This window comes from Kockovaella imperatae (genome assembly GCF_002102565.1).
Source record: "Kockovaella imperatae strain NRRL Y-17943 chromosome Unknown BD324scaffold_2, whole genome shotgun sequence".
Taxonomy (NCBI): Eukaryota; Fungi; Basidiomycota; class Tremellomycetes; order Tremellales; family Cuniculitremaceae; genus Kockovaella; species Kockovaella imperatae.
Window position 1 is genome coordinate 132447 of NW_019028942.1, and position 15345 is coordinate 147791.

Sequence of the window (15345 nt, forward strand, 5' to 3'; positions counted from 1 at the left end):
GATGGTGCTCACTACACATGCTCATCACGCTCAGCAGGTCATTGGCACGAGGAGGAGACACCAGCTACAGAACATTCATAACTAGGTTGGCGCCACATCAGCTACGTCACGTGATCTATTCGATCGGCTGTTTTCCCGTGACTGATTTGCTTTTCGCGACTTTGCTTCTTTGCTTTCAATCATATCACTTTCGGCGACAGCGAGCAGTGACGGGAGCGTCTGCATGAGGGCAAGTGTCTTCAGCGATAGCCATGGGTATCCAGGGTCTCCTACCTATGCTGAAGGAGATACAAGAGAGCGGACATATTGAGCACTTTAGAGGGAAAAGGTGAGTCTGCGGCTCTTCGAGTCGCGTGCTCGAAATGCTGATATTGGAGATTGACTGACGCGCCGATGTCAGATTAGCGGTAGATGTGAGGAAGCCGCGTCCCCCGAGGCTTCGAGCGCTTTGCTAACACGATCCAGGCCTATGTATGGCTCCACAAAGGGGCATTTGGATGTGCCGAGGCTCTAGTCAAAGGACAGGTAAATACGAAGTGAGTGAGCAAAGGATCCTCGCAGGCGACCAGCGATGTATGCACACACTGATGCCGAGTCTCTTCAGATTCGTCGACTATGCGATGCATCGCGTGAGGCTACTTCGGCACTATGGTATCGAACCATACATTGTCTTCGATGGTGGACCGCTACCCGCGAAGAAAGTGACAGAAGTAGCCAGAGCTAAGTGAGCTGCGGCATGGCTTTCAGGCACAAGTCCTAATGCTCGATACAGATCCCGAGCTGAGAGTCTCGCGAAAGCGCGGTCACTGGAGTCACAAGGGAGAGGGCACCAGGCTAGAGACCACTACACAAAATGCTTGGATATAACCCCGGAGTTGGCATTTCAGCTCATCAAGGTCGGTTCTGTCGTTCACCTTCGCAGCCATTGCTAAAACCCTTCTTAGGCATTGAGAGCCGAAGAAGTAGACTACATTGTTGCTCCTTATGAAGCAGATGCACAATTGTGTTATCTCGAGCGGGAGGGTATTGTCGACGGTATCATCACGGAGGACTCGGATCTTTTGGTGTTTGGATGCAAACAGGTCCGGTGGCTATTCCTAGAGTCCACACACGAGCTGACCGTGATGCAGGTCATATTCAAGCTAGATGGTCAAGGTCATTGCGTTTGGATCAACCGGGAGCGATTCGGCGAGACCTCTTCGTTTCCAATGCATGGATGGACTGACGTAGAGTTCCGACGTATGACTGTGAGTCGATATCTGAAACATCTGATCGATTTGCCAACGGATCCAGATGCTATCTGGGTGTGACTATCTGCCATCGATTCAAGGGATGGGTCTCAAGACTGCTCATAGGATGCTGAGACGATGCAAGACGGTAGAAAAGGTCAGTCGCACGGGATCGACGTCTTGGTGGAAATTGATGGGTTCTAGACACTCGCCACCGTACGCATGGAGGGATCAATGGATATTCCTTCGACATATCTAGCTCAATTTGCGCAAGCGGAGCTCGCCTTCATGTACCAAAGAGTATATTGTCCAAGAGCACAGAGGATCATAACACTGAACGAGCTGCCTGAAGTGGGGATCAGTGAAGACGATCACAAGTGGATCGGCTTGTGAGATGATATGTCAAAGCTATTCTGACCCCACTCAGGGACTTTGACGTCGAAATCGGACGGGCCATTGCCAAAGGCGACATCCATCCAGAAACACGAGAGTCTATTCAAGATCCATGGCCGCAATATCGACCGGTCGCACTGAAGTCTTTTGTCAAAAAGGTGAGCTCATTTGCTGATCATGTCACATTATGTCAATGGACCCCGGTTGACCCTTCTGCACAGGCTGTACTTCGCGAGAATTCGAGAGGCAACGTCGTTGCTGGACCCATGGACGCCTTTGTGAACAGTCAGTACTTGGCCACACGGAGCGAAATCTGATCCATCTCAGGGCAAAAGATTCGGAAACCTCTTCTAGTCAAGCCCGTTGGATCCTGTGGAGCAGACATTTCCAGCCTCTCGACCAGAGGCTCCTTCGATGCGACTTCGGTAGCCGGGCCTTCGAAGTCACGCTCTGCTGGGAATAAGGACATCAGCGTTGATGCGGACAGGTCATCGAAATACTTTGGACGAAAACCGACCGAGAAGCAGCGATTGGAAGCCAATATCCAGACCACGGCGGCAGAGCTTGAATGGGAGAAGAGTGACGAAGAGGGACCTGATGTGGAGTTCTCTCAAACGCCTCAAAAGGATTTCAAGCATGAGACGGGTGTCATGATCGAGAGGCATCATTCCCCGCCGCTCGACTCGCCCCGAGATCCTCAACACGTCACACCACCTCGATCCAATGAGGCTCGAGGACCGCCATTCCTCGAACCTCCCAATGTTTCTATGACCTCCTCCCCTAGCAGAATGCCAGAGCTCACCAGCCCGGCCCTGTCCTCACCTGTCGATCGGCCAAATTATGATGATGACGATCATGTCTTCTCGCCTGAACGATTCGCGTCTCGGTCCGGTGCTTCCAATTCACCTCTGTCTGGCCGTCATATGGAGCAAGAAGTCGTCTCAGAGACGCAATACAGCGTCCCGGTCCTCATTCCCGCCTCCTCACCTACCGTCAAGTCTCTCATCTCGTCGAGACCATTACCTCGTTCGTTCCAAGATGCGCCGGCTGCCAGCGCTCGAATCGCACCTCTGGGTTCGAGTGACAGCATTGAGGAAGAAGAGGTCAGGACGCCAGAGGCTGGCAGTTCGCACAAACGCAGGATTGTGAAGGATGAACACATTGATACTGTCGATCCCTCGGAGCAGGAGACGGCAAAGCGTGCAGAAATGATTGGGATTGGCTGGAAGGCAAAGTTTGCGTTCACAGCGAGCCCGGTGAGTCGCGCGCCCGCCAAAAGCCTCACACTATGGTGTCTCGCTGACATGTTATCTAGAACTTCCCCGCACCTCGTTCTACTCGGATCACCAAAATGGCTAAGACCATACCTCCGCGTCTTGACTCCCCAAGCGCAGCGCTGTCTTCACTTGGAACATCGCCGAGCGTACTTCGAAGCAAATCAGCAAACTTGGACGTGACGACGGCTAAATCTCCCAGTATTGACAGAGCGTCTCCAAAGCGAGCCAGAGTCATCAGACCTGTATCGTCAGTGAAAGAGGTTGAGAATGTGCCTCTGGACGAGGATATGGGGGAAGAAACGCCTGGCAAATTTCGAGTGAGCTCTCAAGCGGCTTCTATCCTAGAGAAATTTAGGTATTCTGGAGTGAGATTGTGATTGGCGAATGTGTGAGCATCACGAGTTCTTGTATTTACTGTAGTCATATTCCATAGCATAGTGCATCGTGACCTCTGTTGTTTCGGTCTTCAGTGTCATTGCCGTCTTGCTAGGAGGCCAAATCGAGACCATCATCAGACCACAATGACTGGATTGGATGCCTATTTGATGTTCTGCATGCTGATAATTCCCTTCTATGGCCCAGAACGTATATCTGTCGCTCCTCCACTCTGTAAGACGTCAGCATACTCTTCATCCTCCGGAGATAGGGGGTCAGAGTGAAGACGTTGCCCTTGGCCCGCTCACCATGACTGCTTCGATTTCCCGCTCAGAAACCTCTTTCGGCATCCATAACCTCTCTGGAGCGTCCCAAAAATTCTCAAAATCCGCAGACTTCTTTTCTAATGGTCCTCGGGTTGTATCATTGTCTTGAGGTGTTTGACCCTAGAGGATGCACAGGTCAGCGGGAAGGGCTCTTGCAGAGCTAAGGCAATAGAGGGTGGATAGAGGGTCATGACCTGGACGCCTGCCTAGGCCATAAACTCCGGTTCCTAGGCCTGCTGAAGAGGGTACATCTTGGGAGCCCTCATAGGCTGCTCCGGGCTCCGCTCCTTTACCTTCTCTACCGGACTCACCTTTGAAGACTGTTCAACTGATTGACCCTTTGGGGTTGAGCTTGGCCAATCTGATCCTTTTGAACTAGATTGCAGCTTTGCGAGAAAGGATTGAAAGTTTTCAGCGACTTCTTTAGGTGCCTGAGGATGGGGAGCGGGAGCATGGGGAGCTAGAACCGTTCAGCCCGTGAAAGTATACCGTTTGAAGGCCAGATCGTAACTCACCGTTGTCGTAGGACCTTTGGCCAAGGAATTTAATCATCGGTGTATGGGTGAAAGCAGGTTTTGCACGGAGGACTCGTGAGGCGAGCATGATGGAGGTCTATGTCCCACTGATCAGCCTCAGGATGAGGGATCGTCGCGGCCTTGAGAAGGGAGGAAGAGATATCAAAGACGGATGGATGAATGGATGGTCGATGAAATCATGAGAGGGGTCGGTCGATTCGCCCCGCCACCGAATAACTCCGAGAGTCAATGGAAATCCTCAAAATTTCAATCATATCCATCCACTGCCCTGTTCTGCTACAACATCCAGCTGGCATTGGAGACTAAAGCAGCGGCCGGGGTTCACCAACAGCGAGGACGGTGAGGACACGGACGCAGCGATTAAGCCTCACTGGACTGCACATCATTCTTGTATCCTGGATTGCACCCTTGCGTTGCTCTCACGATGCCCATTCGTCCGACTTTCAACATTACCTCCAAAGTACCCAACAAGATCGCCAGTCTCGCGGGTCCCCACCGATTAGCCAAACTCCTGTCACTTCTCCCTCACAATGGCGTCCAGTCTGTCATTCAGCCCGCTCTAGGAAATCATGATACATTTTATCTCGTGACGAGGACGAAACTGAAGTATAGGGCTGTGGAATTGAGGGATCCAAATGCTGAGAAACCAAAAGGACAGGATGGCATTCCGCTCGCCAAAGGGGATAATAAGTTTTGGAGACCGGTGGATCCAATGGAGAGTGGACCGGAGGCGGGGGAGATGAAAGCCTCGGGACCAGTATGGGTTATGCGGTTCAAAGATGGTGAGATTTGGATCGCTTCAGGACCGAGTCGGTTTTGAAACCTATCTGACATTGGTCACAAAGGTCGTTATGTTTCGCCGAGATACAAATCTGCCATGCCCGATCAGCAGATGAAATTCGTCGCTCAGGATCCTTGGCTAGCAGTGGACAAGACTGCCATACCGTCTGAAACACGCGAAGCTATTGCTAAGTGGAAGGAGAGCTACGATCGTCAAGTGGAGATCCGTGAGAAGGTGATGCTCAAGCAGAAGAAAGCCAGGGAACAATTCTTAAAGGACCAGGAGGCCAAGAAGAAGGAGAAGCGGAAGAATCTAGAGTCGTGGAGGAGGCAAGCCAGGAAGGTTTCGATATTGTATTAGAGCACATATGGGGCATCGAAGCGACTCGCCCGATGTATCATTATATCACTAACCCAGCGGTCTATCGTAAGCTGGGGAGAATTGCATGCTCCATCTACGTCCATGATGTGGATTCATCCTGCGCGGTCCACAATCACCTTTTCGAGTACTTGTGGATACACTCCAGGAACCATCCCATGTCGTCCGGCTTGACGTTTGGCGTAACACCATGACCCAGATTTGCGATCCATCCTCCACCAGCCTTGTGGAAAAGTTTGCAGACTCGTTCGACCTCTTTCTCGATACCTTCTCTCCCAGCATACAGGATGACAGGGTCAAAGTTGCCTTGGAAATTGACTTTTTTGCCTACAATTTCCCTGACTTCGACGGGATCGACTTGCCAGTCCAACGAGAGCGTAGCGTAGCCAGTAACATCTGGGTCGGAGATCAATCGTAGAGACTGAGGGGCATGGACGCCTTTGGCAAATAAAGTTATCTTGACATCGGGATGTGAGATAGCTTTGAGACAAAAGTGGACCTTGCGGGAGATGTGCAGGAGAGCGGGGAGTTCGAATGATTCAAAGTGATGCGGTGTGAGTTCTCCGGCCCATGTGTCGAAGACTTGCAGCATCTAAGAAGGAGACAGATCAGCGACGACTTCTCGACATGTGGAGAGGTATTCACCTGAGCTCCTGCCAGTACCTGTCCAACCAAAAAGTCTGCACAAGCATCCGCGATCATCATTAAAAGCTTATTGCTCTCCTCCGGGTATCGATACAGCCATTGCTTCGCCTTTTCAAATGTCTTGCTTCCTCCGCCTTCGATCATGTACGCCATCAACGTCCAAGGAGCACCACAAAAGCCTATTAAGGGGACTCGGCCGTCGAGTTTCTTCCGGATCATGGTGATCGCGTCGAAGACATAGCCAAGGGTGTCGTCAATGTTGACCTTGTTGTTCAACCGAGAAAGATGAGAGGGATCGAGTAGTGGTTCGGGAAAGCTTGGTCCTTTCTCGGGAAGCATCTTGACTTCCATGCCGAGAGCTTGAGGTATAACCAAGATATCGCAGAACAGGATAGAACCTGATATCCTCTTGAATCGCTCGATAGGTTGCAGCGTGATCTCGCAGGCTAATTCAGGCGTTTGACAACACTTGAAGAACTCGTGCTTTTCACGCAGTGCACGAAATTCAGGCAGAGCCCGACCTGCTTGCCTCATCATCCTACAAGTCTCAGCACCGTTGCCTGGGACTGAGTAACTCACCATACAGGAGCCTCAGGTGTCTCCTCTCCGTTCGCGGCACGAAGCAAAAGGTCATTCTGCAACTCTGGGAATTCCAACTCCTTCCACGTCTCAGCGAGCTTTAGCTTCGGCACAGCGAAAGACATGGCAGCTCTGGTATGATAAGTGGTCTTTTGGATCCACTTGTCCCTTTCAGTCGCTGTTCTAGTGGTCAAGGTTGACTTCTACAGTGACCTGCAGACCAGGACAATTCAGGACAGGATTCCGAAATTTTGATTCCGCCCAAAAGCAGGTAGTTGACCTCCTTGGCTGATTCCTGGATCACAGCAAGGTTCAACTGCGAGAAACAAGAGATTCTATTGAGATCCTAAATGCATGGGTTTCAAAAGCTTAGCCAAAAGCTTGAGACAACAGCAGAGCCTGGCTGGTAATCCCGACTGGGAAGGTGCCCTTATTCGACAGGCTCGCCTTCGGCAGTCTGAAGAAGCCTGTCAGCAACACGACATTGTGAGATCCTCGTCAACGTACGACGTAGCACGCATGAAGACCTCCATCGACCAAAAAGTCTGTGCCGTTGACGTAAGAAGAATCCTCAGAAGCCACTAGGAGTAGTATTAGCGGGTTCTCGCGTGGCATCGTGGCACGATCGTAGACGAACAGAACACGACAGCTTTCGCCTGCTCAATGGCTTCTCCAAATCGACCTTGTGGAAGATGAATCCGACGCCTGTTTAGCTTCTCAGGAGTATTGAGGAAGTCCATGAGAAGCGGTGTTCGAATGGGACCCCTATGCGGACGATTTAGTCAGACTGGTTTACCGGCACATCTACCCGAACGACTCACGGACAGAGAGCGTTGAACCTGATTTTCTCCCTCGCATGCACCATGGCCAGCTCACGGGTCATAGCGAGCACCGCGCCCTTGGATGCGGTGTCTGGTTTCAGAACCAAAAAAAACCAGATCAAATGACTATTCGGTCAGATCCCCAAGGACCACTTACACGCGAGTTGAGGAGTCGCTGCACCCATGATAGCGACGAAGGAAGCGACGTTGATGACGGATCCACCTCTTCCAAGTCCTCTGGAAGGGTCCGCTTGGTTCTTCATGTATGTCAGTCGGTACTTGAGGATGAATATGCTGTGCGACTCGCCTTTCGCATGGCGATGACTGCGTGCTTTGAGCCATACCAGACTCCCTTGACGTTGATACTCTGGGTCAGATCCCAGATCTTCTCTTCGGTATTGACGGCGTCATCGTCACTGAACAGATGAGTGAGCTGCCGAGAATGGGGCAGTCAAGCTGGTGACTCACGCAGGGTGCATGATTCCGGCATTGTTGAACTTGGGTATCGTCAGCGATCCTTCCTTCCTGCCTGTCCTCCTTGCAACCCTGCTGAGGACGCCCTAGGTACTGCGATGGAGGGGCATCCCCCATGACACCCTGATTTGCGTTGGAGTCGCCCATCCCGGACTCACCATAACGTCCAGTCTTCCCCACTTGCTCACTGCCCTCTCCACAACAGCCTGGACCTCGCTCTCATTTGACACATCGCATTTGACGCCTTCAGCCTCGGACCCAGGAAACTTGGCTTCTACATCCTTCACCACGGCGGAGAGAGCCTGTTCATTGATATCACTGAGCAAGAGTCTCGCTCCCTCCGCGGCGAATTGATGGGCTGTCTCAAGACCGATTCCGCTGTGACCGATGCCATCAGCCTCTTACTTTGTGGAGGAAGCAGGCGGAACAACGAGCGAAGCGGGGTCTTGCGACAGACCTGGCGATCTCATTCGTCCTCTCTTAAGGTATAGAATGAAAGTATTGAAAGGGGGCAGAGACTCACGATGCGGCGCCTGTGATGATGCAGACCTGCATATCGGGTCAGCGTTGAACTCGAGCAACTGACTCCGCGGCTGGTATTTGACCAGGACTCCAAAATTTCACCTTGTTCTCGAGTCTCAATCGCGCAGCCATGATGTTCGGGCTTCAAGACAGGTGCAAAAGGTAAGACGCGAACGTGAGATTTGGCTCTTTGTCGTGTATGAATGCAGTCAAAAGTAGATTGAATTGTGAAGATCTTATCTTTATTGCGAGGCTCGGGACCTGAGTTGGGACTCGGGATTTTCTATTTACCGCCGGCTAAGTGCGTACCAGCGGGCTCAGCTCACATAATGGCATGGGATAGGATGCTGTCATGATACAGAGTGACTATAAACGAGGTGAGGTATTCTTGAGCAAGGACTAACCCTCTTGAGTGGGGCCTACTTCTACCTTGTGACTAGACTCCGCCGCGACTTTGACTTCATCGATCGATTCCATGCTGGGCTCAGTGGCTGGAGCACTCGGCTTTCCTTCCATCTCCTTCCGACTCGAATGCACATTGACAACTTCTCCATCCCTGCTGTCGACGACCATCTGCTCCGCAAGTCTATCCGCAGTCTCTTCCGATGGCTGGGGATGAGATTCGACCTGGGCCTCTGTCTTCTCGACTTGGTTGAGCTGTACCTCGTCAATGACGCCAGGCTCTTGAGGGTCCAGTGCATCCGTTGGTGCCGTAGGCTCAATGTTGCCTGTTCGGTCTCGGGAGGCATTCGACAAATCGCCATTCCTCGCTTGAATGGTGTCTCCTGGCTGGTTTGACGCTTCTGCTTTGTCCGATTCAGTCGAATCTGACGACGACAACAAAGCGGCGGCCAAAGTTCCAACAGCCGACCCTAGAGCCGACTTCGCGGTGCCATTTGTTTCGATATGCTCGACCTTGGCTTTTCCAGCATCTGCTTTGGCTTTATGATTACCTTTCGGCCCGGTTTTACTGCGCGTTGAACTGCGGTTGGACCAAGCTGATGATACGCCTCGTGTTCGAGAAGGCGGGGGAGGATCAGGAAGCGACAGGGCAGCTTCAAGTAGCTTCTCTGCAACGGACCGGCGACGGAATGACAGGGTATCTTGTTGTTCACCCGCTTGATCCTTAGAGATTGACTCAGACTTGCCAGGAGTGTCGACGAGTAGGCCGGAAACAGGACCCTCATGGGGCGAGCCGTTCAACTCGCCGAGGGGTTCCACCGCACTGCTCGGCGAACCGCGTCGGGGTGTTCCGTTTGGGACTGGGGTCAATGGCGTGGATGCCCGACTTCCGTCCCTGCCGACAGAGCCAGGGCCGGTCTCGAAACCCTCGTCCCGCGCAGAACTGACTTGGTGACCGCGGAATCCACTCGAAGCTCGCTTGATGCCCATGTGAGGGCTCGCATACCCTGGAGTGTCGGTTGCTCCCGGGTGCTCTCCATTCGCCAGAGCCGCCAGATGCCTCGCTCGACTATCTGCAGCTTGAGCCTGGATCTGAGCCTTCCTCCTCCATTCATCTCGTATCTCTCGAGTGTTGATCCAAGCGTACCTATTTCGGTCAGAAGTGTCTGACGGGCTCTCTGGAACTCACCAGAGCACATTATACAGCTGCAGCACGTCATTTTTCCAGACTTTGACAAAGTTCTCGTTTCGAAAGTCTTGTGTAAGCTGCTGGCACCGAGAGACATTGTCTGAAATGGAGTGAGTAGGAACGCGGAGGAAGCAGCGATGAAACTCACGAGGGCTGACAAAGTCAATCGCGATCTTGATACAATCGGCAAGATTGCAGACTTGATGGGCACACCCAGCTGGAATGAACACCGCTTGGCCCTGGAAACAATCAACTCGATCCAAGTGTCTTAACGAAACCGACTCACTGGGTACTGGTATATCCTCCAGCTGACCACCCCGTACGATTCATACAGCTCCCTCCTCAAAGACGCGTTCAAGTAGAATAGTTGTGAATGGATAGGATCCGTAAAAATATGGCTTTCATCAAACTTCCTCCCCAAGAACGCCCGAATCTTGTCGGCGTCTTCTGCTCGGAAAAGATCCCAGACCGCGCATCCGGGTTGGCCATCATCCCGCTTAGAGGCGTACAGCATGACATTTACGGCGTCCGCAACGTCCATGTGGAGGCTTGTCCTGCATCCGATGAGCTGAAGTTTCAGAGAGCTCCCGCAGACTTACGAGCCCCTTCCATTTGGACCTTCCTGTGCTTCCTAATGTTAAGATGAGCGACCGGTCATATTTCATTTCAAGGCCAGCTCACAAAAGCGTTGTACATCTTGGGTCCGATATCAGGTCGAGTAGGTCCTTTTGGAAACTGCAAAGTGAGCAATAATAGCTAGACTCCACTCACATTCGCGTAAAGATTCAAGACACCGTCACGTCTGGTGAAATCAGGCGCAGGTAAAGCATCGCAAAAGTCATTGAATAATGCCGGATGCGTATCAGCAAAGTCATCAGTTTCCGGCCAGTCCTAAACACTGCCTCAGCAATGGCCTTGACGGATATACGCCGTCGAGTTGTTCACCTTTAGTTTGAGGATTTCCTGTGGTCTATGCCCGCGGCTCTTGAATAGCTCAAAGAAACTCCGCACATTCATCATGTCTTTCTCATCAGTCTGACAATTGACAACGGCTGTACAAGGTTAGAATTGAGGTGACATGGATAACGTAGAGATGACTCACCTGCTTCTTGATTTCCAAATCTTGCGATAAAATCATCAGGACCCCAGCTCATCTTCAATTTGTCGCCAACCTTGTCGACCAAGATGGGTTCGCCGCGACGCCACAGGGTATCAAATACAGAATTGGTCAAATCTTCATTGTCGATCTTCATAAATGCTCGTGATTCTTCTCCCAAGTCGGCAGGATCCGGTATCTTCTCTGCGGTCGATTTTGAAGATGTTGTATACAATGCAGAGATCTGCTCATCTGTCATTGGCGGATCACCTATTGTCATCGACTGAGGAGGCCGCAAGGTCATCCATTCTTGAATCGCGTCCACTGCACTCTCCCCAGCTTTTTGCAAACCGAGTGCCTCTAGCCGCTCGCCAACACCACCTCCGCCTTCAAGTATGAAGTCTGCAAACGCAAGCCAGTGTGATCTGAGCTCGGATTCGCTGAAACGGGAGACGGGCTGAAGATCTGGTCTGAAATGGAAATTTGGCGCTCTGCTCGACGAGGCAGGCGCGCCAGTCGTCCCATTGCAACGCAAGAGTCTCGGTCGTGCAGCGTCAGGTAAAGGCCAGGGAGATTTGCTCATCGTCTCGAACGACTCGGAGAAATGTCGTTCGCAGACCAGGCAATAGTCACGACCACATCGCTTGCAGAACCACCATCCGGCAAAGATGGTCGAGGCGCAAAAGTCTGGAAAGAGATAGCTCAGCAATGAACCATATTACGAAAACTCACCGCATACCGACCTGTGTCTTGCTGCGTCTGTGCCTCGTTTTATCGCTTTGTTCTTGACGACATGGCGCAACTCGCGAGAGATCAGGGGGAGGAGCAGAGGGGCGACCGTCCGCTGGGACAACGTCAGATTACGTTCGGTGAAGGGCACAGCATGCTCACTTCGATTCGCTCAAGGTGGCTCTGCTCCACCCGACGATTGAAACTTTTAGGCAGAGGAGTCATCTCCTCTGTCCATTCGATCGACTCGAAGAATCCGGGACCAAGGATATCCGTCGTTTTGGGATCGATCCTATCTCTGTCAGTCTGTTCCAATGACTGTGGACTCACCGAAATTTTCTGAAGTCTCTGAAACGACAAGAATCTCCTCCACTTTTACTGACGCACTGTGTGCATTTACCCCACGGAGCGTAACGCGGCCGGAGGCAAGGCGTAATCTGAACGTCGAATTCTTTCCCTAGGAGGTGCTCTTTTATCTGAGACTCGATGATCACCTTGGCCCCTGGCGAGCTTGTCAGCTCGAGTCCTTTGTACGTATCACATATCAGATTCACGAGGAGCAATCTTCTCTGGATGCTCGCGAGGCTCTCCGTCTAAGCCCAGAGCGTGATCCAGCATCTTCCGACTCTTGGCACCTGAGACGCTCGTCAATTATGAGCACGCCCTGCTGAAGCGTGACGCACTCTTGTAACTTTTACCATCTTCACCTTTCATCCGCCTCCGTTTCTTCGTTTCACCATCGTCGTCGTCGCCACCAGCCTTTTTCTTCGGTTTTCTCTTCACGGTTGGCTTCGGCTTAGTCCTGATCTCGTCCTCAAAGTCATCTCCCGAGGCATCTCCAGCGTCGTATGCGTAGCTGATCACCTTGCCTTCGTTTCGACTCCGCTTGGCGGGCTGAGCTTCAACGAAGAACGGCGAGGATTGGACGGTACCATTCGTTGGCCGCGTCGATGGACCAGCGATACTTTGTCCATCAATGGCAGCTAAGTTGGCTGGTTCAGCAGCCGTCGTAGAACGAGCGAAGGGCGATAGCCTGGAAGGTCCAGCTTCTGGGTTTGTGATTCGGTATTGGGCCTCTGAAACTGTGTCTCCGTTCAAGTGATTCCGGGAGATTGGAGAGCCTGATGGAACTGGAGCTGATTCTAAAGCTGGGTCGATTTGCTCGACTACCTCAGGGTCCTCAGGCAAGTCGAGTTCGTTCGGTAGATCCGGGACCGATGAGAGGGGGGAACTCAGCACTGAATGGCATAAGCTCCGTCCTCTAGGACCACCTTGTAACACTGCTCACTTCGCTCATGTTCGACTGGTTCTTCTTCCTCTTCTTCGTCTAAGACCTCGCCAACTTCATGCCCGCTCTCAGACACTGTGCCATCGTCTTGACCCTGCGTTTGCGCTTTGAGGCTCGCTAGGATAACCCTCAAGGCAGGATCATCATCCGGTACGAGCACGTCTTCGTCGACTGAGCTTCTACGCTCAGCGTCTTCTTTTCCTTCAATCATTCCCTCAATCCCTTCCAACTCCTTGACGGAGACCATGGATACGTCTGCTTCATCTGCTCCGTCTGCTCCCTTGTTTACGGCCCCATCCTTTATCTCGGCGGCTGTGCTTGCCCCGGCTGCTTCGTTCAGTCCCAGTTGCTCAACGGAGTCATGGATCCCTTCTGATTCTTTCGGACGCGCGATCTCATCCTCCTCTTCATCTGGAATATATGTTGTTGGAAGCGGGACAAGATCGGATAGTTGCTCTAGGAAGGGGTTAGACGTTTGTTCCCAAGCATCAATATCCATGGTGATGGGTGAAGAGGACCAAGGACCGGCAGGGCCGCCGACTATAGCATCAGATATCGTTGTGACTCCGCGCTCGAGACCGGTCAAAGCTCGTAGAGCGCGTCCTGCTAGAGATCCAAGACGTATGAATAGGCTGCTAGGGGGTATGTAGGTAACACGGCGACATGAATCGCTTGCATGAACAGCCGACGAACGAAAACAATTTTAGACCATTGTCACGTGGCTCAAAATGGCGAGAGTACTAAGTACGTATACGGGTGCATGTACATGTAGTATGTTATAGACTGACTACAGAAGACCCTTACTGCTGGTTCGACTGTCTTTTGGGGGGTCCTCCCCCATAGGGCCTCATGTCCATATCGGGGTATCGGTTCGACACGGCCTCTACCATATCCTCGTCTTTCCAGTAAGCATGATTGACACCTGGGAATCCGACCAGTTCCCTCTGTTTAGGATCCGACTCGACCAGGAACTTGACATACTCCTTGCATCCAATCCTAGCTTGATGATCTAGAGGTGCCATCCAAGGTGCATTAGTGGTGTGAAAGCCTCCGAATTGAACTATTCGACATCCTTCTTTGGCTTTCATCGCTGAACCGCGGTGGAAAGTTCGCATTGAATAGAAGATGACTGATCCGGCCGGGACGACGACGGGGACTTCATGTTTGTAGAATTCTGGGTATTCATCACGTGGTGCGAAACTTTGCTTCTTCAAGATACCAGTGTGTTCTGTGTGAGTTTGAGACAGAACCATGGTGGGCCCAAGGTCGACAGTGACATCGGTAAGGTAGACGATGATAGGGATGTCGATCCATTCTTTGCTTCGTGGAGGAGTGACGAGAGCGTTATTGCCGTAGTCCGAGTGGAGTGTCTGGAAGCGCATCAGAGCTTCCCCATTGAGGGGTGAAAGTCCTAACTCACCTGGTCATACTCTTTTCCGGCATATTTCCCAATGAGGTGACCCAAGCTTAATGCGAGATCTTCGGTCCCCGCCAAACGCTCCGCAAAGGCCACCAAGAATGGATGAACGGCCAGCCGATTCTGAGCTGATTCGATGTAAGGGAAATCATATCGAATGAGGCTGGGGTTCGTCTTGACCGAATTGCCATGGACGTTGGAATACATGGTCTGACGGGACTTGTATTCCTCCCAGTCCGGCATCAGTCGATTCCAACCGGTCGTGAGCTCGTCAAACTCTCCGGTCGTGAGGAAATCCTTGATGATGACATAGCCATGTTCGTTCCAGTGGTCCACATCGGACTGTCGGATGATCTTGTCGTATCGAGCTTTGGCGTCCTATTTCACCGACAACGAAAATGAGATCTTATACAGCGGTGGAGATGAGCGCGAAACTCACCTGAAACGATTCGTTTTGACCCGGGACGTAGGCTTGGATATCTGTTCTGAGCTGTCGGGATCCAGGAGCAGGTCCACTGGGATCGGCAGCGTCTGGCATAGTGAATTGTTCTGTATTTGGTGTTGAGGTGTATGAGAGTGGAGTAGGGAAAGTTCTGAAGCAACCGAAATCAATCGGCATCATAACCGGTCCGTCTATTGCTCCGATCCCCGAGTGGGGGAGAAAGTGGGGGAAGAAAGATGGTGCTGTTGCGCATGTCTTCGTCGCACCTGATAGCATACAGAAAAGCTGAAGCCGATTCAAAAGGAGCCTTCTGGCTAGCTCTGAAACTGACATTGAACTTTGACGACAGTGTCCATTGTCGTTGAGTACATGTAACCAGTGGTCAAGGCTCTTGACGAGGGTACGCCACGAAGGATCTCGGATCCGAAGCTGAACGAGATCGATTC

General features: G+C 51.9%; 7 protein-coding genes across 7 annotated transcripts; 2 read left to right on the top strand and 5 right to left on the bottom strand.

Moving 5' to 3' along the window:
- Positions 1–251: 251 nt before the first annotated feature.
- On the top strand, positions 252–1622 carry BD324DRAFT_575719 (PIN domain-like protein; the record flags this gene model as incomplete). Its single annotated transcript, XM_022013140.1, has 9 exons — positions 252–328; positions 401–413; positions 466–536; positions 605–724; positions 773–896; positions 945–1082; positions 1131–1247; positions 1294–1386; positions 1434–1622. 9 exons carry the CDS (start codon positions 252–254, stop codon positions 1620–1622), a joined length of 942 nt encoding a protein of 313 aa, XP_021873383.1.
- A 1762-nt stretch (positions 1623–3384) lies between these two features.
- On the bottom strand, positions 3385–4305 carry BD324DRAFT_614297 (hypothetical protein). Its single transcript, XM_022014578.1, has 4 exons — positions 4116–4305; positions 3912–4060; positions 3583–3720; positions 3385–3506 (listed from the first exon to the last, which is right to left on the bottom strand). The coding sequence occupies exons 1-4, from the start codon at positions 4201–4203 to the stop codon at positions 3471–3473; spliced, it is 411 nt and encodes a 136-aa protein (XP_021873384.1). The 5' UTR covers positions 4204–4305; the 3' UTR covers positions 3385–3470.
- Positions 4306–4560: 255 nt separating this feature from the next.
- On the top strand, positions 4561–5277 carry BD324DRAFT_648241 (hypothetical protein; the record flags this gene model as incomplete). The annotated part of the gene is made up of 2 exons (XM_022017808.1): positions 4561–4918; positions 4982–5277. The coding sequence occupies 2 exons, from the start codon at positions 4561–4563 to the stop codon at positions 5275–5277; spliced, it is 654 nt and encodes a 217-aa protein (XP_021873385.1).
- A 50-nt stretch (positions 5278–5327) lies between these two features.
- BD324DRAFT_586576 (Uroporphyrinogen decarboxylase) lies at positions 5328–6717 on the bottom strand. The gene is made up of 3 exons (XM_022013745.1): positions 6520–6717; positions 5941–6478; positions 5328–5887 (listed from the first exon to the last, which is right to left on the bottom strand). The coding sequence occupies exons 1-3, from the start codon at positions 6642–6644 to the stop codon at positions 5411–5413; spliced, it is 1140 nt and encodes a 379-aa protein (XP_021873386.1). The 5' UTR covers positions 6645–6717; the 3' UTR covers positions 5328–5410.
- A 136-nt stretch (positions 6718–6853) lies between these two features.
- BD324DRAFT_614304 (putative fatty acid beta-oxidation-related protein) lies at positions 6854–8567 on the bottom strand. The gene is made up of 10 exons (XM_022014579.1): positions 8439–8567; positions 8338–8363; positions 7973–8192; positions 7809–7837; positions 7648–7756; positions 7498–7597; positions 7341–7431; positions 7157–7284; positions 7027–7100; positions 6854–6976 (listed from the first exon to the last, which is right to left on the bottom strand). The coding sequence occupies exons 1-10, from the start codon at positions 8466–8468 to the stop codon at positions 6950–6952; spliced, it is 834 nt and encodes a 277-aa protein (XP_021873387.1). The 5' UTR covers positions 8469–8567; the 3' UTR covers positions 6854–6949.
- Positions 8568–13704, bottom strand: BD324DRAFT_614310 (hypothetical protein). The gene is made up of 16 exons (XM_022014580.1): positions 13041–13704; positions 12436–12990; positions 12307–12387; positions 12083–12254; positions 11915–12044; positions 11756–11867; positions 11030–11710; positions 10873–10979; positions 10699–10818; positions 10609–10662; positions 10527–10558; positions 10214–10481; positions 10076–10166; positions 9928–10027; positions 8663–9885; positions 8568–8619 (listed from the first exon to the last, which is right to left on the bottom strand). Exons 1-15 carry the CDS (start codon positions 13537–13539, stop codon positions 8736–8738), a joined length of 4152 nt encoding a protein of 1383 aa, XP_021873388.1. The 5' UTR covers positions 13540–13704; the 3' UTR covers positions 8568–8619; positions 8663–8735.
- Positions 13705–13840: 136 nt separating this feature from the next.
- On the bottom strand, positions 13841–14995 carry BD324DRAFT_648244 (hypothetical protein; the record flags this gene model as incomplete). The annotated part of the gene is made up of 3 exons (XM_022017809.1): positions 13841–14410; positions 14461–14835; positions 14897–14995. The coding sequence occupies 3 exons, from the start codon at positions 14993–14995 to the stop codon at positions 13841–13843; spliced, it is 1044 nt and encodes a 347-aa protein (XP_021873389.1).
- Positions 14996–15345: the final 350 nt, after the last annotated feature.